Below are 24182 nucleotides of genomic sequence, written 5' to 3' on the forward strand. Positions count from 1 at the left end.
CTATCAGTGTTGCCATTTTAAAACATATTTTCTATGATATTTTCAATATTAGCTGTCTCTTTTTATCAGTATAAAGATTCATGTTAGATGGAAAGAGATAAAATATGCAGTTTAACTAAAACTATAGTACGTAACATGACGTTCTGAAATGGGTCTATCATATTACTCTTCTTTATAGTCAATCGATTTGACAAAACCGGTATTTAATGAAATACTAGTGTGTGACAAGCTTAACTTTATAAAAAACACTGCTACTGTCAGCTGTCATTCATTTCCATTTGTCAAATCAATCCGCAAGGTTTTCACGTGTTCTTGTTTTTATTATATTTTAAGTACATTAATGTGTTGAAATTCAGTAAAAAATATATTAAAATGAAGCACAAAAGGTTTGAAGAAAATATATTAGTTGACGAAGCATACACAAACTATGGGAAAGTTGACAAAAATGCCGATGAGAAAAAGGGCCAAGGTATTGCGAAGCATTTTGCCGAAACATTGGAGTTTGAAGAGAGAAAGAAGTGGTATCATCAGGTAAAACGTCTCTTTATTGTTTGTTATCACAGCTGCTGCATACAATCTATAGTTTTCTTCGATTTGTAAGTGAAACTAGCAAGTCGATACAACCCAGGTACCTTAATGTTATAACCACAAAATCCCAACAATTTTTAATAATAAATACTTTTATATGAGAAATAACAATACGTTACAAATACAAACTTAAAAACTAGTCATTTAATAACCCGCCCCTCACTGTTCCCGGAGCAAAGGTGCCCACAACACTAGCCGCATTACCGCGCTGAAAGGCAATGGCCAGCCTTTGGACCAGGAACGAGCCGGAGCGGGAGTCACCTGTTTTCTCCCTGAGCCTCAGACCCAATTCTGAAACAAAGAACCTCATATTAATTAAGACTTAAAATTTAAATTCTTGTGTGCCCATAGGCCCCAGCACAGTTTAAGACGGAACATAATGTTTATTTTATTATTTAATTATTATTAGATTATATAACTTAATGTAACAGACAGAATAAAGTCGTGAATCTCTGTCACAATTTTATTATTTTTAATTTGGAACTGGCATATTATTTCATTTGTATTTATTTTGATTTCTTGGAACGAGAATGTTTTCCCGCCTTTTTTACGGCCCTGGCCCTGGTTGAAGCAACTGTCTACTTGTTTATACATTATATTTAAATAATCTTCTTATTGTGTGGGTTGTGAGATGGAATACCCTCACAACCCACACGGTGGTGTCAGGGTTATTATTGAGCCACCAAAGGCCCCTCACATGACTTGTGTAACGATTACATACTTACACACTTATTGACTACATATTTATTCATATAATAATTATTTACAGATGCCTGAAGAGCCCTCCAGTATTACTAAGACATTAACACAAGAACAGATTGAAGAATTAAAGAAAGAAGCTAACAGTGCTCTGCATGGTGACACATTAGCTTATGAGACAAGTAAGTTGACTGAGAAAGACATTTGGAGGAATCTTGAAATGTAATAATTTGTGGTTACAATCCTTAGCTGACGAAGAAAATAAATAAGATTAACTTTAGCTCATGTTAAGTCCATTACGCTGTTAGTCCCGGCTACTAGCCATAAAATACCTCTACTAACCCCAACCAGCAGTTGGACTATGCTCCACGCCTCCTCAGGTTGTTTGAGGGGAAGCCTGCGTCCAGCTGTATGAGATATAGTCTGATTCTGTTTATAAGCTCACAACTAATTTCAAAAGAAGCTTGAAACAGTACCTAATTGACCAAAGCTTCTATACTCTGCAGGAATTTAATGATAAGTTGTTTCTTTGAAGTTACTTTTATGTCTAAATTATATACTTATTCTTATTTATTATGTTTAACATACAACATACATAATCAACCTATATATTTATACGTCCCACTGCAGGGCACACGCCTCCCCTCAATTAACCGGAGAGGGTATGGAGCACACTATTATACACGTTGCTCCACTATGCTGCTTATTATGTTTAAACCTGAAAAATATGAAATTGTAACTCTGTTTTAAATTGCTGTGCCCAACCCGGGTCTATATGTGTTATTCACCTTGTTACCAACCTTCTACCATGTGGAACTCAAGAAATGTTAAGATTATGATTACTATATTCTCAATTAGGCAGAGGTATAGGCCATTACAAGATGAGTTAAGAAAAATCACCTTTAAATAATGTCTCAATACTATAGTAAAAAAAGATAATAAAATAAAGCTTATATAAAAATCCATTATCGTCATATCCATCATATGATGTATCAACTGTGGCTGGAAACTGTCTTAAATTACTTTTGGTTCTGCCCACCCCATTAAGGATTACCGGCGTGAGTTTATGTATGTATAAATCTTAAATGAAACATAATTACTTTCAGTGCTTTTTTAGCAAATACAAATGCGTTAATTTGCTTGCAATGTGGTCATGCAATACTGCATGTTTTTAAATACAATACCTATCTTTTTATAGTTTTTTCACATCTTCAACTTTTTTTTTTACTAGAACAAAACCGCAGTGGATCATCAGACCACCAGTGGGCTAAAACTCTGTTGAACAAGGGTGCTATAGGGGACAGAGTGGCTGCAGCAACAATTTTAATACAGGTATTTTATGAATAACTATTAATTTCCTATACATTACTGTAAATACATGCCAATACTCAAAGGAGTATAGTGTTCAAAGGAACATGCACACAATTTATTTAACACTATTTAGATTTATTTTCTTTTTTAGTTTTTTGGACACAGCTCATATGTTTTGTGGCATTTTCTCATTGTGAGAATGTCATAATCATAACAATTTCGCTGTGCTGATTTCCTTTTTTTATAATAAAATAAATAAAAGTTGCCTTTATTCTTCGATATTTTAGATAGTCTACTTTTTTTGATTTATATTAATATTAATATTAGTTAGGGTGTCCGATAACAGGCCTCCTTTGCGCCACCCTTAATAAGGATTAAATTAATTCACTTCTCAGTACTCTTTACCTACTTATTTGAATCTAAAATAAACTATTTCCTATCTGTCTTTCAGTATTATTTATCATCATCAATTTAAGAGCCACGCTCTTGTCGGTGCAGCATTTTCCATGCTACTTTTTTAGGGAAAAATAGGGCAGTGGTTTCCCTCTCGCCTTGCAATATTATTAGAAAGAACAATACAATTTTAATGTTATGTTAATTTTTATCATGTTTGTTTCCAGGATAATCCGCTGTACAATCTTACAGCGCTCAGAAATCTAATCAACAGTGTTAAACCGGCTAAAAAGAAAGATGGCATTGTTATCATAGGCAAGTACAAGTTTAATAAATATGTATTCAAAATCAAAAATATCTTTATTCAGTAGGTAACATAGTTACACTTTGAATCGTCAATTTTTACATAACGAACGGCTCATCCGCGTAAAACTACTGCAGCTTCTCACAACCTGTATAGCCGGGGGAAATAAGCTGCAAGAAAAACCTCGGCACAGGGCCCTAGACGTTCTTTTTAAAAAAAAATCACAGAGTTCAAAAATGTAAAGTTAACGCCACACCCGGACACTTCATACGAAAACCTCGTTTTACACAGACACTACACATTGACGTTATCGTACACGCGCATCTGTGTGTGTGTGACGTCTGATGCCCTTACGATTGAAGACTAAAGTAAGACCGAGGGGAGCGGAGAGTTGCCGTTCTATACGTAGTATTATTCCTTATTCTATGATAATGCTTCTCTTTTCGATATCCTCCATATCAGTCAAGTACACCGCTCTTTTTCTATCTTGTGGGTTGTGAGGTGGATTGCCAACCCCATCAATCCTGGTGTCGGGGTTATTATTGAGCCGCCATAGACCCCTGACATGACTCGTGTAACAACTGCGTACTTACATCAGTAAGTTAGGTTTTTTTTTTAACATTGGTGCTAATTCCTGTAAATACCATCTAATTTTAAGTTATATCTGTCATTTTCTTATCCACCGAAAAGGAAAGGGACGGGTAATCGACAAGCATAAAATTTATGGAACACACGTCAATTTTAAGCACAAATCTAAACTAACCGTCTAAAAATTTTACATCCATCAATAACCCGACACAGTTAAGTAGACAGCACGTCAAACGGATTCCATACCAGCGACGTACCTTTGGATTCGCGCGGGTTATTCATTCATTTACTCATTCTTCCTAAAATTAAGAGCTGTGAATCATCCGTCCCTTTCCTTTTCGACGGATATGAAAATGACGGATATAACTTAAAATAAAATTAGGCGGTGTCTGCAGGAATCGGGGCCATTATCTTTATTATATTTATTCTTGGTTTTCTATTTTCATTGTGTACAATTTTAAGTTGTTGTTGTGCCCTTAAGGGTTTCTGTTTGTACTTTCCTCTTCTTTTAAGATCTCTGTAAAACATCCAACGGCTTAACGTGCCTTCCGAAGCACGGATCATCTTACTCCGTTAAATACCCCGTTCTCCATTACAGACGCGCTGTCAGAGCTGTTGATATCCGACTTACTGATACCGGACACGAAGCTGCGTACATTTGAACAGCATGCGGTCGGCCACGTGGACGAGATGACGTCAGGCAACAAACAGGCACGCAGGAACATACTCAAGCTGTGGCACTTCGAAGACCAGTTGAAAGAGCTCTACGGATGTGAGTTTTTACTTCTTTTTTTTGCCAATTGTGCCTATTTTATCCATTTGTACCTATCCTATATGTTATCTGTGACGAATAGGCTAGTTTGCAATTAGTCAAATCAGTTACTTTTTACTAAATGTCAAAACACGAAATTACTATGGAATTTGTATGAAAAAGCACACTGTGACGTCGTAGAAAACGTGATGAAATGTCGGACTTATTACGTTTTTCTTGATTACAATTCATAAATAAGTTGAATAGAAAAAGGAAAATGTTTTTCGTAGTTTTAGATCTGTGGTGGAGTATGCTCCATACCCGCTCCGGTTGATTGAGGGAAGGCCTGTGCCCAGAAATGGGACGTATATATAGGCTATTTCTGTTTATGTTTAGACCTGTCTTTATTTAGTAATCACAATTTCATAATTTATCTTGATCCTAGTACACGATCCAAATCTGGTTGGCTGTCAAATACTTTCACTGCTTGATTTCCTATGGGGCCGTCCATTAATCATGTGATGTTTTTTTTTTTGCATTTTAACCCCCTCCTCCCCCTTGGTGATACATGGTGAGGTTCAAGACTACCCCCCCCCCCCCCCACCCCTTATCCTATATCACGTGTATTTTTTAGTACCTACCAAAATAATAGCATGAAACGCCGCTTTTCGGTTCAGTCTCGCGCGTTTGCCGAAAAAATAAATACTCGTGATATATTACTTTGGCGGCAAGGGTGTGCTACCGAACTGAGCATAGTACCCCGCTAGCCACAAGTCGGTAGTGTGACTGGGGATCGACGATCCAACAGTGTTGTGTTGGTGGTTGTATATATGCGTCTTGTGTGTAAACTTCGATATCGCGTTTCACGACTGCTTGAAGACTGCATTATTGAATGTGGCGCCATCTGTTGCATGTGAGCGGAACTAGGTGGCCAACTAGTTGGGTCCGCTACATTACTACACCTGGGGCGGAGGCTCCCCTCTTATGATATTTCGTGATTTTTTCATGGACCCCTCGACCCCTCTCGAGCCTCGCATGATTAATGGACGGCCCCTATGTGTTTGGTTGACAGCGTACGTGGAGGCGCTGAACAAGTTCGCCCACGACTCGGTGGATGCCAACAAGGAGAAGGCGGTCAGCGCCATGTCATACCTGCTGATGCACCACCCCGAGCGCGAGAAGGTGAGGATCACTTTCACACCTATATCCCCGAAGGGTTAGACAGAAGTGAACAGTATAGATTTTTATTCTTCTTCTTCTTATCGTGTGGGTTGTGAGGTGGAATACCAACCCCATCAACCCTGGTGTCAGGGTTATTATCGAGCCGCCAAAGGCCCCTGACATGGCTCATGTAATGGCTACGTACTTACATTAGTAAATAGTGACCGGGCGAACCTCGGCTCAGGGCGTCGTCTTAGAGGAAAATTATTTGAAAGAATTAATTGACCCTAGTGGGTGAGGGAAGTCGTCGACCACGCCGGCGCGGTTGGTATCGGGGTACTGAAGTGTTTGGTGTCGCGAGCTGATTGGCTGCCTCTATGGCTAGAGTAATCGGGTCGTCGGGATCGTATATAACGTCCTTCGGACGCCGATACTTTTCAGTACCGATGCCATAACCATGAACGATCGAATAGCTACATATTACTATTAATTTGTACCTCCAGATGCTGCTTACGAACATAATCAACAAGCTGGGCGACCCCACACAGGCGGTGGGCTCGAAGGTCATCTACCATCTCTGCCAGCTGCTCTACAACCACCCCAACATGAAGGCCGTCGTGCTCTCCGAGATCGAAAAGATGTTGTTCCGGTATGTACAGTCATGATCAATTGATATGGATCATAATAAAACATAAACATTTCTTAACTTATCCTATTCTGTATGGTCACGAGTACTAATATGTATACACTTTGATACCGTGTCACATTAACATTTTTGACAAATTAAACCATAAGTCTCATTAAATTAATGGATTCGTTCGTTGCTGTACTCGGATCGCAGCATAGTATAGTGCCTGTCTCCCCTAGCGGGTAGGCTGAGGCGAATAGTATTTTTGTCGAACAAATCAATGTCTTTATTGTTCTTAGACGTCTTAATCTGATCTTATCATACATAACTCTGTTATTTAAGAAATTGTGGGCACTCAATGGTGCTAATTCCTGTAAATGCCATCTAATTTTATTTAAAGTTATATCTGTCATTTTCTTATCCGCCGAAAAGGAAAGGGACGGGTAATCGACAAGCATAAAATTTATGGAACACACGTCAATTTTAAGCACAAATCTAAACCAACCGTCTAAAAATTTTACATCCATCAATAACCCGACACAGTTAAGTAAACAGCACGTCAAACGGATTGCATACCAGCGACGTACCTTTTGATTCGCCCGGGTTATTCATTCATTTACTCATTCTTCCTAAAATTAAGAGCTGTGAATCATCCGTTCCTTTCCTTTTCGACGGATATGAAAATGACGGATATAACTTAAAATAAAATTAGGCGGTGTCTGCAGGAATCGGGGCCATTGTCTACACTTATTACTTTTTTTAGGATACAAATGCTGTATTATGACTGTCTGTTGTCCAAAATAAAATAAAATAAATATCAAATATAATAGTGCGACAGGATTTTATAATTATTTCATAACTAGGTATATTTATATTGTCTATATTTTATATTTTATTTATTTATATGCGGACCATAAGCGGACCCTGAGAAAAACGGGATAACGCTAAGGAGATGATGATGATGATGGATTAATTTATATAATTCATGTCATTTTAGGAGCAACATATCATCCCGGGCACAATACTATGGCATATGCTTCCTCAATCAGTTCTTCCTCGGCAAAGATGACTCCAGGATTGCTGAAAACCTTATCAGGATATACTTCTCCTTCTTCAAAGCTTCTATTAAAAAGGTTAGTATACTGATGAGTATTCGGTACGGCACTGACACAAAAAAAAATTAAAAGGAACAGCCTCCGTGGTCTAGTGGTTAGAGCGTTGGGCTCACGATCTGGAGGTCTTGGAGAACCCACAGTGTAGCAGCATGGTGGTGTATGCTCCATACCCCCTCCGGTTGATTGAGGGGAGGCCTGTGCCCTACTGTGGGACGTATATAGGCAGTTTATGTATGTGAAAAGAAACACTGTGACGTCATAGAAAAACCTGATATTACATCGAACTTATTATTAGGTTTTTTTTTGATTAAAATTCATAAATAAGTAGAAAAAAAATAATTAATAGTTTGGGGTCTTAAAAGCCATACCCTCTCTGGTTGATTGAGGGGAGGCCTGTGCCCAGCATTGGGACGTATATAGGCTGTTTATGTATGTATGTCTTGAAAGGCTATGTTCAAAACAAAGACTAACTTAACTAACTGTTAACTTTCTTTAAATAATATTTAAATGGTATGTAAATAAGAAAACTATAACTATTGCAAAATAAAACTTAGAAATAGGTAGGTAAGTACATAAAATTTAAATTTGTTTAACCACAATTGTTTTTACCCCACCAGGGCGACATAGACACGCGTCTAATGGCGGCCATCTTGACGGGCGTGAAGCGCGCGTACCCGTTCGCGGACGCGGCGCGGCTGGCGGACACGCCGGCGCACGTGGACGCCATACACAAGCTGGTGCACCTGGCGCCTATGAACACCGCCATACACGCGCTTGCGCTGCTCTTCCAGATCAGTGCTGCCTCTAAAACTACGTCGGATCGGTGAGCTATAAACCAACTAGTTGACCAGCAAGTTCCGCCCATTACCAACAGATGGCGCGCACATCATTCAATGCAGTCCTACAACGCGCTAACGAAGTTTTCACAGCGCGACGTATATATATACAACTTCCAACCGACAACGTTGGATCGTCGATATGCATCACAACACATATATAAGATCACGCTTATTTCCCTTTGGGGTAGGCAGAAACCACGGAATTCCACTTCTTACGATCCTGACGCACCATACTCGCTTCCTTCACTCTAATCACCACCCACATATACATGAAACATTATAAAAAATCATACCAAGTAAGATAACGGCACATTTGGCGATCTTATTGCTCTCCAGCAATTTCTTCCAGGCGACCAGAGACAGGAAGTATGTATGTATGTAATTAATAATACATACATACATACATAATCTCACGCCCGTAATCCCAAATGGGGTGGGCAGAGCCACAAGTAATCAAAGACAACTTGCAGCCACTGTTGATACAAAGTAATTAATAATATTTGTTTTATTTAAAGAAAGAAAGAAACATTTATTATTTAGGACACCACAGACACGGATTACATATATATACATTATATTTCCCCAGATACTACACAGCCCTCTACCGGAAACTGACAAGCGCGGACATATTCAACACGACACATAGCGCTCTCCTCTTCTCGCTCATATACAAGTCTTTGAAGCAAGACAAGGACAGCAGACGTGTGACGTCATTCGTGAAGAGGTTGCTGCAGTTGTGTTGCTACATGAGCCCTGCGCAGGCGTGCGGCGTGTTGTTATTGGTGTCCCACGTGTTGCGGGAGGGGGGGAAGAAAGACGCTGTCAGGCTGGTGTGGACTAAGATGGACGTTAAGGAGGTAAGTGCCTTATAATTTAATTTGTGGCTTATAATTTCATTTGATTGTCTTTTGCTTCTTGCTTCTATGCTGTTCTGGGAGCATATAAAAAACATAGAACACGTTCAGCTGCTTCTCTTCCCGGGCATGTCGTAAAAACCGACAGAGGGATTGTGTCCTCTAACATAATGGACTAATGTTATGGGCGATAGGCTGATCCCTTATCACAATAAGGTTCATCATATCCATCTTTGGACTTCGTATCAACAGTGGCTGCAAGTTGTCTTTGATTACTTGTGGCTCTGCCCACCCCATTAGGGATTACGGGCGTGAGTTTATGTATGTGTATGTATGTATGTCTTTTGATGTTATTGTTTTTTCTACCTGAAGCTGCTGCATATTTCTATTTAAATGTCCTGTAGCCCTCGTTGACAATTACTTCCGCACAATATCGCAGGAAGAGGAAATGACTGAAACCCAGCGCTGGATGGCGCCATAGCATGGCTCCATCACAGCACAAGCTGAGCCATTTCCTTTTGCCCGTATTCATAATATTCATAATTACCTAGTACTTGAGGAGCTCGGTGGCGCAGCGGTTAACGCGCTCGGTCTGCGGTTGTTCAAGTAAAGCAACTTTCGCAAAGGCCGGTCATAGGATGGGTGACCACAAAAAAAAAGTTTTCGTCTCGAGCTCCTCCATGCCTCGGAAGGCACGTTAAGCCGTTGGTCCCGGCTGCATTAGCAGTCGTTAATAACCATCAATCCGCACTGGGCCCGCGTGATGGTTTAAGGCCCGATCTCCCTATCCATCCATAGGGAAAGCCCGTGCCTCAGCAGTGGGGACGTTAATGGGCTGATGATGATGATGATGACCTAGTACTTATAGCAAATGTAAATTGGTACTGGCAATAAATTTATTTTATTCTTATTCTTTAAGTGTTATATTATATGATAACGATATAGCCGTGAGCTTATGTTATATTTACATAAACATCCCCCCAACATAGATATCCCCTTCTGTTCTGAGACTATATGCCATTTGGGCTCATAACCTGGAGGTATCAGGTTCAAATCCCGTTGGGGACAATCACAAAATCACTTTGTGACCTCTCGTGGTAACGACATTGCAGACTGATCCGCAAGTATTGTAATATGCCATTACTATGTCCAAAATTATGAAGCGATTATTATTGGAGGCGAGGAGAACCGATGGCCGATGGGGCGGAAAGGTTCTGGAATGGCGACCACGCGTCGGACGACGCTCAGTGGGTAGGCCCGCTACAAGGTGGACCGACGATCTGGTGAAGGTCGCGGGAAGCCGCTGGATGCGGGCAGCGCAGGACCGATCGTCGTGGAGATCCTTGGGGAGGCCTATGCCCAGCAATGGGCGTCGTACGGCTGATGATGATGTCCAAAATTATAATGATATTAGTGGAGTAAGGACTCCACTCATCCATACTAATATTATGTGTGTGTGTGTGTGTCTGTCTATTTGTTAGTCCGTCTTTCACGGTAAAACGGAGCGACGAAATGATGTGATTTTTTTAGTGGGAATAGTTGAAGGGATGAAGCGTGACATAGCTACTTTTTGTCTCTTTCTAACCCCCCACTTATCTAAAATGGGGGGGTAAATATTTTTAAGGGACATTTCGCAGTTTTCAAAGTAGGAAGCTAAAACTTGGTACCATGTCACATTAACTTTTTTGACAAATTGAACTGTAAGTCTCACTAAATGTCAAATATGTTAGTGCGACAGAGTCCCAAAGTGGGGAACATTATATTGCTCATGACTGTACATTAGGAAAGGGGAACCGTGTTACCCCGAGTTTAACGCGAGCGAAGCCGCGGGTAGAAGCTAGTACTTAGATAACTTCACAAGGTAACATCCCAATCATCATTGCTTCTATGCTGTTCTGGGAGCAAATAAAAAAACATAGAACACGTTCAGCTGCTTGTCTTCCCGGGCATGTCGTAAAAACCGACAGAGGGATTGCGTCCTCTAACATGATGGACTAATGTTATGGGCGATAGGCTGATCCCTTATCACCATAAGGTTCATCATATCCATCTTAGGACTTCGTATCAACAGTGGCTGCAAGTTGTCTTTGATTACTTGTGGCTCTGCCCACCCCATTTGGGATTACGGGCGTGAGTTTATGTATGTATGTATGTAACATCCCAAATCCACATTCCAGGAAGTGAAAGAAGAACCGAAAGTAGAAGAAACGGATGATGAAGAAACACAGGCAACTGAAGTCAACGGCTCACTGGACTCGACAGCAGAAACTAAGTCGACAGATGATGAAGTCAAAACAGAACAGAAGAAGGTTGATCTTCTGCGAGGAGACAAGAAGGACTTACTCATGGGTGAGTTCTGAAGCCAGTGGCCCCGATTCCTGTCGACACCTCTTAATTTTATTTTAAGTTATATATTTCAAAGCCGTACTAGATAAATAAATGAATGAATGACAAAAGGTCCGGTTTTTCTTGCAGCTTCTTTTCCCCGGCTATACAGGTTGTGAGAAGCTGCAGTAGTTTTAGGCGGATGAGACGTTCGTTATGTAAAAATTGACGATTCAAAGTGTAACTATGTTACCTACTGAATAAAGATATTTTTGAATTTGAATTTGGTCAAAAACATGGTAAGGAAACCCACATTCCCGAGAAATGCATTTTCGGAGGTATGTGGCCTAACCTGTATTTGGCTGGTTTTCTCTTCGCGGCAACCCGCTACCTTCCACCGAAGGTCAGACAGGCAGTCGCTTCTGTAAAAACCGGACCTGTCAAATCTTCAGGTTAAGAAAACAGACCCTGCGACCGTGATGATTTCAAGAAAAAATCACTTGTGATCCCTAGTTTGGTTAGGACATTACAGGCTGATCACCTGATTGTCCGAAAGTAAGATGTTCCGTGCTTCGGAAGGCACGTTAAGCCGTAAACAGCGTCTGTTTCTCTAGAAATAGACACAATGCTGAGTTCGTGTTCTATTCACTGCTGTGCCACATTATGTAGTTTTAAAAATTGTTTTATATTTGTTTTTTTTCTCTCTGTTACACTTTGTTGAATAAACATTCTCTCTCTCTCTCTCTCTCCGATGGTCCCGGTTACTACTTACTGATGTAAGTATGTAGTCGTTACATGAGCCATATCAGGGGCCTTAGGCGGCTCAGTAATAACCCTGACACCAGGGTTGATGGGGTTGGTAATCCACCACACAACCCACACGATACATGCCACGAGGCTGAGGGAGATCTTTTTTTATTTTGAGCGCCTCCATTGTGTATTTAATGTCTGTAATTATTTGTCTTTTTGTCTTTGTTTTTTTTTGTTAATTTCTGTAATTTAAGTTTGTAAATATGGCGTCCAATATGGAAATAAATATTTTCTTTCTTTGTTTCTTTCTTTCTATAAGAAAAAAAATAATAAATGCTTGCAGAAGACGATGACGAAGAAGCGTACGTGGACTTGAAGATAGACGAAGAGGGTAACGTGAAGCCCAAGAAACGCCGCGGCGCGGCCGCTGTCCCGGGCTGGCATCACGCCAGGGTCACCACTGCGGACAAGACAGAGGAGAAAGAGCAGGACACTAAGATACAGCTCAAGAAGACTATCAACATGGATAAGGTCAGTGTTTTAGAAAATCAATGATTATTTAAATGTCTTCTAGGCTGTTCTGGTAGGCAACATCATCATCATCCCCCTAGCATTGTCCCGTTTTCACAGGGTCCGCTTACCTAACCTGAAGATTTGACAGAACCGATTTTTTACAGAAGCGACTGCCTGTCTGAACTTCCAACCCGCGAACGGAAAACCAATCGAATACAGGTTAGGTCACATACCTCCGAAAAATGCATTTCTCAGGAATGTGGGTTTCCTCACGATGTTTTCCTTCACCGCTGAGCAAGTGATAATCATTTATAATCCAAACATGAATTCGAAAACAAATTCGGCAAACATTGGTTTAGGCCTGTGCTGGATTGGAACCTGCGACCTCAAAGTGAGAGGCAAGCGTTCTACCAACTGGGCTACACGGCTCACAAATATAATAATAGATAAAAAAACATAGAACACATTAGAGAAATGGGCAATAGTCTTTGATGACAGCAAACTGGGTATATAGTTACACCTATTACATGGTTGGCACTTAAACATAATTGACGAGGGGTGTATAATTACACTAAATACCCATAGAAAATTGCACTTAAAATAAAAAAGAATAAGTCTAAGGTTGCCTAGAGAGATCGCTACTCGGCAATAAGGCCGCCTATTGTTTTGTATTTCCTATGTGTGCAATGAAGTATTTTGTTATGCCTCTTTATTTTTTTATTTTAGTCTATTAAGTATTAGAAAAATAAATAAACAGCTTATATACATCCCACTGCGGGGCACAGGCCTCCCCTCGATCAACCGGAGGGGGTATGGAGCATACTCCACCACGCTGCTCCACTATGCTGCTTATTATGTTTAAACCTAAAAAATATGAAACTGTAACTCTTTTAATTGCTGTCCCCAATCCGGGTCCATATGTGTTACTCACCTGATGTTTTTTTTATTTTATTTTTTTATTTTATTTATTTATAAAAGGTACATACAACATTACAGTCTAATCCAATGTTACCAACCTTCTTCCACAAGTACATATTTAATTAATTTATAATGATTTAACAGGAGATCACCCAGTACAACCCGCTAGCCCGCAACCCGTCTTTCGCTGGCGCGCACTGCTCAGCCTACTTGGAGCTGCTGCCGCTATCACAGCACTTCCACCCCACTGTCAAACTATTCGCCGAGAGGCTGCTCAGTGGTAAGACACATAAAGAATCGATCGGCCTCATCTCGACTGATACATCACTATATTAATGAACGCCACAGCACTATCTTACGTACTTTGACAGATCTAATTCTTACCGCGCATTGAGGCTATTGTAAAACATACATACATAAACTCACGCCTATTTCCCACCGGGGTAAGCAGAGACTATAGACACACTTGTCTTACTTCCTCTCCATCCATCTTGTTCCATAAATTTTCTGCCTGTCGATTACCCGTCCCTTTTCGGCGGATATGAAAATGACATTTTCGGTGTACGGAAAAACCAAAGTTGGTTTTTGTTGCACCGTCAATTGTAAAAAAATGTATTAAGTACTGTACTTATTTTTAATAAATAAAAACATAGTCCACCACGCACCTCCACTGCGTTTTGGTGGAGGTGTTTAGACTGGTAGCCCGGAGACAACAGTTTAACCTCCGAAGCATGGAAACATATGAATTTGTAATTTGGTTTTTGAGCTGGTAGCCCGGGACCAACGGGTGAAGAATACATACAACAGTAAAAGCTTAAAAGAAAAATGAAATGTAGATATAGTTGTGAGCTGTAGGGCTATTTTATCGATTCTGAAGATATAATTATGTCGTTTTGTCGATTGGTGCTAATATGTGAACCCAAATAAGTCATGTCGTTCTGTCAAAATACGAACAAAATCACGTGGCACGCATGTTAGGGAAAAACAAAATAATCGATTTCGACAAAATTTATTGAATCGATCGATAATTTTGTCACGTTGCGCGTGTTAGACCTGCTGATGTTATGTTGCGTTACAGACCAGTTGATACAATATTCCGGGGACCCGCTGAAGGATTTCTCCGGGATCCGATTCCTGGACCGCTTCGTGTTCAAGAACCCTAAGAAGCGTACGGAGAGAGAGGAGGACGGGGAGGTCAAGAGGGTTAAGGGGTCGCACCCCAAGTTTGCCGTCCGGAAGAACTATATGGCTAAAGGTGAGCATTTCATTTTATGTATCGATTCGGACCAATGATATTCGAATTTGTTAATAGATACTTTAGGCCGGGTTTCCACCATGGTTGCCAGACGTCCCGATTTTTAAATCAAAATTTAATGTCCCGCGCGGGACAGGCTCAGTCCCGCTTTTCGGGAATAACTCGACCATGCGTGCAACGTACTGAGAAAGCGCAGGCGGATGGCACAGACAAGCGTGGACTGCAGCAGGTAGTGAGTTGCGTTACGTGCGTAATTACAATTAAAATACATTTTTTACGGATATTTTTGCTATCTATTATCACGTAAACGTAATTTGAACTCAAATTAAAAAATAAATATTCAAAATCTTTTTATTATATACTTTTTTTTTTACTATGTCCCGCTTTCGACGAAAGAATCCCGCTTTTTTCACTTAAAAAGTTCCAAAATTCTGACTTGGCAAAAAAAGCCCTGGTTTCCACTGACGCGGAGATGGGCTGAGAAGAGCGGAGATGTGCGGATTTGACCAATCACAGCGTTCGAGAGAGCGAAAAACAAAGACGCTCTGTCACTCTCTCCCTCACGGTGATTGGTCGATTCCTGCACATCTCCGCGTCAATGGAAACGCACATGAGAAGAGAACTTATAATTTAACGTAATAATTAACTTATTCAGTGTCGTATGCACCGTCATACTTAATAGGTATCGCTCAATATAACTACTTAGATCAAAAACCACCGCGCCAAAAACATCACAAAAACCACATAGACATTCACTTATTTTGTGAAATATGCTGAGCCAGTCTGTGTTTCAATATGTTGAATTACTATTTTTTATAAGTGAGGGTAAATTATTGTACAGTTTAGCTCCATCATAATAATCATCATCATCATCAACCCATTAACGTCCCCACTGCTGGGGCACGGGCCTTCCCATATGGATGGATAGGGAGATCGGGCCTTAAACCATCACGCGGGCCCAGTGCGGATTGGTGGTTATTAACGATTGCTAATGCAGCCGGGACCAACGGCTTAACGTGCCTTCCGACACACGGAGGAGCTCGAGATGAAAAACTTTTTTTTTGTGGTCACCCATCCTATGACCGGCCTTTGCGAAAGTTGCTTAACTTCAACAATCGCAGACCGAGCGCGATTACCGCCGCGCCACCGAGCTAATAATATATGAACATAATTTTACCGTAATTTGTTCTGGTCTTCTAATTAAAACACCACGTTATTATCAGGGATATGAGACTGCCGACATTTCGACACTGTAACGGCCTCCGTGGTCCAGTGGTTTGAGCGTTCGGCTCACGATCCGGTGTTCCCGGGTTCAAATCCCTGTGGGGACATACCACGAAAATCACTTTGTGATCCCCAGTTTGGTTAGGACATTACAGGCTGATCACCTGATTGTCCGAAAGTAAGATGATCCGTGCTTTGAAAGGCACGTTAAGCCGTTGGTCCCGGTTACTACTTACTTATTTTTAAATTAACGATTACATTTTTTTTTCTTGTTATTTTTATTTTGTCATTTATCTTTGACCCAGCCATCTGTCCATTTCAGGTCTAAAAAGTCTGCCAGTAAACTCAGCGTCGTACCTCAACGAAGACGCTCAGAAAATACCAGTCGATGAGAAATTCCTTTATGAGTAAGTTTAATAATAAATACTTTCTGAATAAAGACATTTTATATTATTGTTTTTAGGGTTCAATAGAAAAAGGAAAACGTGTATAGCCACCGTTAGATCTGTCTTTATTTACTAATCAGAATTTTATAATTTATCTTTGACCTAGGAAACTAACTAACCACCAACTAACAACTAACTAGTTGTAGCCTTATTTTCATACATTGCTATACAGGGTATTAGTGACATCGTAACAAATACTGAGGGGAATGATTCAGCTCATGATTCTGAGTTGGTATCAAGTAGATTTTAATGTCGGAAAATGAAAATTTTTGGGGTTTTTTTTTAATTATTTGCCGTTCTATACTTAGCGATGGAAAATTCCACTTGATATCAACTTAGAATCACGGTCTGAATCATCCCTCAAAGCTTTCGTTACGATGTCACTAACACCCTGTATATTTCGTCTTGCAGTTTCCTTCAAAAACGTCGCGAGGTGAACGGCTCGGATGATGACGACAGTGACAACGACTCGGTGACCAGCGAGGACTTTGAGAAGTACCTGGACAGCGTCACAGGCTCCAGAGAAGCAGGTGACCTGAGGGGTTTAAATGGCCACATCGAAGCAATTCATCTAAGAAAGCAATATTGCTATTTGACATTTGTTTGCATTGCGCACTTATTTTTATATGCGCAAATGTCAAATTGCAATATTGGTCTTTCTTTCAAATATATACCTCTAGATATATCATCAAAATCTCTTACTTTAGTAGCCCGGAGTGAGATGGCGGCTAAGTTCGGATAGAGACCCAGATCTACGGGGTATAACGTAGAACCCTTGCCCAGGGATACGGGTGAAGACCTCGGGAAGATGATTTTCAGTTAAACGCTGCGCAAAGGGTTATAGTGTAAAAATATAACCAAATCAGTTTTTTTTATTTATACAAATAGTATAGGGAACTGTAATATGTCCCCACCGGGATTCGAACCCGGGGCCTTCGTATCGTGAGCTCAACGCTCAACCACTGGACTGGGTCCTAGTTTGGTTAGGACACCTGATGACACCTGGTCACCTGATTGTCCGAAAGTAACATGATCCGTGCTTCAGAAGGCAAGTTCAGCCGTTGGCCCCGATTACTACTTACTGATGTAGTCGTTACAATAATAACCCTGACACCAGGGTTGATGACGCTGGTATTCCACCTCACAACCCACACGATTAGAAGAAGATAGGGAACTGTCAAAATTTAAGATCACTCAACAGTAGCGACACCTGATGGGAGAAATAGACAGTTTTTGTCCTGATTTTAGTAATCGCATCGTAATGGTAATTGTTTATGTTACCACATTAAAATAAGAACTATTTCCACAGCGGAGTCAGATGAAGAGTTAGACTACCTGGCAGAAATGGAGGCTACCAAGCAGAAGCGACCAAAGAAGACCGCTGATGATGAAGATGATGAAAATGACGATGATGACGCCGCCGACCTCAGTGACGAGGAAGATGCCGACGGAGGTTTGTTTGTTGATGACTTTTATTGTTATATGTTAGACGTTTGGTTAAATAAAGTGCAATGATGATGGTGATGTGATCCAGCCGATGTCGGCTACGGCGACTGCTTCAACTCCGACGTTCATGTGCTCGCATGTGGCTTGTATAGCCAATCTTATTGGGAAACATCCTCGTATTTTGTGTCCATTGTGCTCAATAAAGTATTTTATCTATCTATCTATAGATAGACAGTAAACATAAAGGCAAATTGGAATTGAGTGATTACTATAATTTCAATTGTTGCCTGATATTTGGATCACATTATGTATAGATTGAGGAGCTCGGTGGCGCAGCGGTTAACGCGCTCGGTCTGCGATTGTTGAACTAAAGCAACTTTCGCAAAGGCCGGTCATAGGATGGGTGACCACAAATAAAAAATGTTTTCATCTCGAGCTCCTCCGTGCTTCGGAAGGCACGTTAAGCCGTTGGTCCCGGCTGCATTAGCAGTCGTTAATAACCATCAATCCGCACTGGGCCCGCGTGATGGTTTAAGGCCCGATCTCCCTATCCATCCATAGGGAAGGCCCGTGCCCCAGCAATGGGGACGTTAATGGGCTGGTGATGATGATGTATAGAATGATGTTGCTACCTACATTGCTTCTCTTTATTTTGATCAGAATAATAATGGGTGGAAGATGTAATTGTGCCTGGGTGTAATAAAAAGGGTCTATTTTAAACCCAAAAACAAAGATAAAAGATGCATATGTCTGTTATCCATGAAATTAGAAGGTTACACGAAGGAAAATATTAACAGCGCCATTTTGTTTTTGAGGACTGTAGTGGCGAGCTATATTATTGGGAAGTTATATTTTGTTTTTTGTCAGCAGGCAGTGATGGCGAGCTGAACATATCTGGTGATGAAGACGAACCTCAACTCTCTGGGGATGAAGATGGTAAGACTCTAAAAAAAAAACTTAATCACAATCGAATCGGAACAATGATATTCGAATTTGTTTTCGACTTTATATTTGGATCTTAAATGATTACCCACGTTCCCGTGAAATGCGTTTTCGGAAGTACGTGACCTAACCTTTATTGGGCTGGTTTTCCTTTCGCGGGTTAGAAGGTCAGACGGGCAGTCGCTTCTATAAAAACCGGACCTGTGTGAAAAACGGGATAAAGCTAGGGAGATGATGGTAATGATATTGACCCCCGATGTTCGACGATCTATCCCCTTTCCTAACATTTGAACTCATTCCAATGGTTTCCTTTAGCCAAAAAACAATAAATATTGTATTCTAAACATTATTTCTTTTACAGAACTTCTGCTAGAAGATAGTGACGACGAGGAAGATCAAATTGATATCCCAGGAAAGAAAAATGCTAAAGGAAAGATGAAACTTAAATTGAAAGGTACTGTATTTAGAATTATAAAGGCGTGAACTTATGTTGTTATGTTGAGGCAGTCAGAGACACATCCATCGCAAGATGAACTAAGTACCCACACCTCACCGAGTTTTCTGCTAGAACAACGTGATAGGTGGTGAGCCGTTTCGCCGTCTGTAATGGTCGAACCAACTGTGTTAGTGGAAATTGGACTTAAAATAAATTACTAACTCGTTGGTGCAAGTCCGGTACCGGAGTATATAAATATAATTCCCGTAAAACATGTAATTTTGGTGGCCCATTTTTTTGTCCCAAAATACGTACTTAAAGTAATTTCGGTTGCATAAATTCACCCGAACAGTAAATGCTAAATAATATGCCAGTAACTCCCGTGATAGATAGCCAATACACAACAGCAGTATAATAGTTTTTGTTTTGACCGTTATACAGCTATTGCCCTACATAAAAACTTTGTAATATCTGTATGACAATATCATATAGGCAAAACCATTATACTTGGATATGGACTAAAATAATAACAAAACCTTTCAATAATCATTTCTTTCTACAGGAACCGACGATCTAGGCTCTCTCTTCGCATCAGCAGAAGAATTCTCTACTCTTCTAGAAGAAACTGCGACAAACAAGAAACAAGGCTCCAGTCAAGCAGTAGCCAACACAGACAAAGCCAGCACGAAACAACTAGCGTGGGAAGAAAACCGAGACCGATGGATAAAAGGCTTCAACAAGAAAATACTCGGCAACAAAAGTAATAAAAAAGGAAAAAATAAAAAGTTTTCCAAACCTGGCAACACAAGCTTCAACAAAATGGCCGACAAGAAAAAAGGCGGGAAACGAAAAAGTACAAACGCGGGTGGCCCTGGTGGGAAGAAAAAGAAAGTTAAATAGATTTTGTTGTTAGAATGTAAGTATTTTACCCGAAAATAATAAAGTTGATCGTATTTACAGACATATTTTTATTTATTTAATTTACTCTATATTTAGTTCTTGCATAGAACAACAACTAACAAAAGTCGCAATTTTATCCCTATTCATCAGCGGACAGTGTGGACACTAAGAAGTTTGGGCCGACATTGTAGGGGACTGAGGTAGGGAAGGTCATGGATAGAATAGATTTTGTTTGTTTCAAGGTCTGCCAGCCGGCTAGCAATATCGAATCGACCTTGAAAACCCGAGCGTGTGCACTAACGTGAAATTCAACCTAAACCCCGCGCTGCACAGACGTTTTCCCACTGCGCATGCCCGGAACACGGTGTCAGCTAAACGTCAAATGAACCGATACGTCAAAAGTGCTGCAGAAAAACAATTCATATTTACCTAAAACTTCGATAAAACGCGTTATCTTAAAACAAAGCCACTAATGTGAACATTTAGAACTATTTAGCGGTCAATCGCCGAACAAAATTGGTATTTTAGAACGCTGCCGTAATGAATACGAAGGCGCGGCAAGATCCATGTTTGTTGACATTTACTACATCGTGTATAGCTGTGTTGTGTTGTGCACCGCGCCGCGCCGTATCTCTCAATTGCAACGTGAATTATACGAATCTGTGCTCAAAATACAATCAAAACTTATCAAGTAAAAGCTCAGCAGTGATTTATTAAGTGCGTCGGACATATTTACTACTATTTTGCTGCGATTGTGAATGAGTAAAAAGAGCGGGCAAATCAGTGCAAGTGACGATTGTATAGCTATTTTTAGACTGACTTGTACAGCGACAAAACGGCTATTTGATACTAGAAATGTGTCAGTGTGTCAAATTAATGCTCCAATAAGAATTTGTCAGTGAAAAAATGATATTATAATCGTATTGGAATGTTTTGTACAGACTATTGAGGAAAACGATGCCGCGAAACTAGTTTGACAGCTCACAGACGCACACTGAAACAAAACCGTTGTATACATGTGTGTGTACGGACTGAAGTGATGTGTATTTCTTGCTTATCGATTAGCAAGATAATTTCAAGGACATAAGTCGATACTACTTAATGTGTATGACCATTTATGAACTTAATAAAGAATATTGAATTCTTACTACCTAGCGTCTTTCTATAGCTATTTAGCGACTGCACCATGGATTCGCCGCAGTTAGAAAGTAAAAGTTCCGATAACGGCGCACAAAAGAGCGTCTCGACGTCGAGCTCCAATCAGCTATACATAACAGATAGCTTCGAACTACCAGATGATACATTCCGAATGAGTTTAGATAACTTTTCTGTTATCGGAGAAAATGTTACTGTTGGAAACAGAGATCCTTCTTTCAACAGTACAGTGACATCAAACATTATCACTCCTTTACTAACACTTCCCACTCCAAGCATTGAAACTCCAGATACGCCTACGAACTTGCCATTTAGTCCGGTGGACACTCCACCACTTGTGATAGACACACCAAAAATGGGAGATAATAGCTTATCAGAGAGTTTTAGACCACCGAATCTGTTAAAATTATCTCTGACTAAAAAGAATGAGAGCGATATGTTTGTGAAGCCGACTCCCGGTGCAGATGTCATGTCTCCTGCGAAAATGTTACAATTCGAAGTGGATTATGCGACTAGCGCTACCCCAACAATGAAACGAGCCGTAGTAGACTTTGATTTCTTCAACAAAAACAATTTTGAAGAGTACTTCGACGATGTACCGAAATCAGAAGATCTAGAAACTTCGGAAAACTTAAAGGAAGACGATAAAAGTTACGAAGAAACTCCGGTTATCGTGAAGGCCAATACAGTCCGCCACGAAATAGGTTACGGTAAGTAGCGTCGGTAAGTTATTACTTAAATATTAATTGATATTTATCATACAAACGTGACAAGACAATAAGCTTAAAACAGAACTGTTGAAACAAAAAAACAACATAATACTTTTAGAAATCTTCAAAGCACTAATAATAATTGTTGAAAATCAGTCGAATAGCTTTGTTTATTAGGCAATTATTCTGAGGTCGATAATAAAATTGTTTACGTAGTAACTGAGATGATTGACATTGTAACAACTTGTTTTTAAAACATTTATTAATATGGATACCTACTGAAATTGAGATCAGCTGTGGGGGCATTTCGTGCACTTCAACTTCAACACAGAATTTGCAGCTTTTTTGCTTCACATTTCTTCAGCAAGATTATAAATCTTCTCTCTCGTCGATAATATTATCAAATAAATATTTATTTGCTTGATCGTTCATCATGCTACATATCTAAACAATCGAATATACGCTTGTCGCGAACTGGAAAAGCTGTGAAATCTATTATACGTATATTATGATAAACTCTAGCGAGTTACCAAAAAGCAGATGTTTATATAATCTTTAAAATAATATAATCTAATCTTATAACCTTTGCCTTTTCCTTCCCTTTCCTTAGACCAACAAAAAACTGACACTAACACTTATATTAAAATCACGTATTTGTCGTAAATACCTGATAGTAAAAAGGCATTTAAACCCCTAGTTGCTAAAAGAACTCATCGAAGGTCAGAACCCGGCTTTGCGCAAAACGAACTTACATCATATCCGTAGGTCGAAAGGTAGACAGGCTCCGCAGAATACCGATAACTGGTATGTGATGTAAAATGCAAACGACCTTAAAATACAACGCTGATTGCAAATCGAGAAAGCTCCTAGTGCGAATACAATGCTTCATTAACGATATTTATGAGACAATTGGCAAAACAAATGTCCATATAAAGGTAACGGGCTTTAACCCGAATATAATTATGATAATTGAAACACAAAATAACGGGTTCAAAGCAAAAACAAACACAAAACAATGTATAATTATGATAACAGAAAAGAAGAAGAAAAGGATTCCAAAGTCAGTTACTCAAACAAGATTATTTCAACTTCCACAAATAGTGAAGTAGAACTCGGACAGCACGGAATTTGGAATATTAGCAATTCCCAGATCACAGATGCAAGTAAGCACGACTAAACAAAACAAATAGAAACCTGAATGTTGTTCGATCGAGTCAAGAATATCCAACATCTGTCTATTAATCTATAATTAAATGCTCTGGCCTTACAAAATGAGTCTCCGTACCGTTATCTTTGAGATAAGATGGTGTATCATGAAATCCGGCGTTGTGGAAACAATGAAATGTTGATTTTACGTCTTTAAGTCTGAAGGTTCTACTTCCGTGTCTTTGTAGCCGTGATCTCTCGCTTTCCTTCATGATCGAGCAATTATCATACCTAGGTACCATAATCGAAGGTAATTTTACAACCTTCCATGGAACAATTAATTAGAATTTACTGTTACATCACCATTTTGCAGTCTTGCATCTTGGTAGTAGATGTCTGTTTTATGTAACAAATAAAATATTGAATAAACAATATGGCACGTATATATTAGCTAGTTTCAGATTTTGACATCGTAATGTATTTTCTAATGTTTGTCCTCATTATCGCAGTCATTAGCTAGTCAACTCATTAAGTAAGTGCATTCTGTTAGTAATGCAGTTTGAGAACGTGCTCTGAACCTAATATTGTATTCATTGTTTTTAGTACATTCATTAGTAATTACACGAAGCTATTTGTTTTATAAATTCCTTTCCTTCTAGATTAATAACGAAGTCGAGTCCAGTAGCTACATTTTTCTCTAAAGGGGTTAACAAGAATGTTATGTACGCTGTCGTATTTAATGTTATTATGTACTTACGCAATCAATAACAAAAAACAACGCCATA

At 39.8% G+C, this 24182-nt stretch overlaps 2 protein-coding genes across 3 annotated transcripts in view; both read left to right on the forward strand.

Annotated features, from left to right (window-relative positions):
* Window positions 1-278: 278 nt before the first annotated feature.
* Window positions 279-20447, forward strand: LOC126378041 (CCAAT/enhancer-binding protein zeta). Of its 2 annotated transcripts, none has more exons than XM_050026128.1 (20): window positions 279-531; window positions 1358-1469; window positions 2519-2619; window positions 3219-3306; window positions 4482-4655; window positions 5707-5816; window positions 6299-6444; window positions 7421-7556; window positions 8156-8361; window positions 8964-9234; window positions 11409-11580; window positions 12650-12837; window positions 13882-14017; window positions 14816-14992; window positions 16539-16623; window positions 17074-17192; window positions 17972-18115; window positions 18976-19044; window positions 19412-19504; window positions 20049-20447. In XM_050026128.1, exons 1-20 carry the CDS (start codon window positions 373-375, stop codon window positions 20384-20386), a joined length of 3024 nt encoding a protein of 1007 aa, XP_049882085.1. In that variant the 5' UTR covers window positions 279-372; the 3' UTR covers window positions 20387-20447. The 2 variants fall into 2 exon arrangements, with proteins under 2 accessions (XP_049882085.1, XP_049882086.1); XM_050026129.1 differs by having other exon boundaries at window positions 18979-19044.
* Window positions 20448-20772: 325 nt separating this feature from the next.
* LOC126378031 (ribosomal protein S6 kinase alpha-5-like) overlaps window positions 20773-24182 on the forward strand; it is a 131679-nt gene continuing 128269 nt past the window's right edge. The window contains exon 1 of the mRNA XM_050026099.1: window positions 20773-22251. Within this exon, the coding sequence (XP_049882056.1) occupies window positions 21573-22251 (679 nt within the window). The 5' untranslated portion in view covers window positions 20773-21572. The remainder of the gene's footprint in view (window positions 22252-24182) is intronic.

This window comes from Pectinophora gossypiella, chromosome 25, assembly GCF_024362695.1.
Source record: "Pectinophora gossypiella chromosome 25, ilPecGoss1.1, whole genome shotgun sequence".
Taxonomy (NCBI): Eukaryota; Metazoa; Arthropoda; class Insecta; order Lepidoptera; family Gelechiidae; genus Pectinophora; species Pectinophora gossypiella.

Coding starts and splice junctions, on each gene's coding strand:
- LOC126378041 (XM_050026128.1), top strand. CDS start 373: ATGAAGCACAAAAGGTTTGAAGAAAATATATTAGTTGACGAAGCATAC. Junction 4,656..5,706: donor GTTGAAAGAGCTCTACGGAT/GTGAGTTTTTAC, acceptor TTTGGTTGACAG/CGTACGTGGAGGCGCTGAAC. Junction 18,116..18,975: donor CGAGGAAGATGCCGACGGAG/GTTTGTTTGTTG, acceptor GTTTTTTGTCAG/CAGGCAGTGATGGCGAGCTG.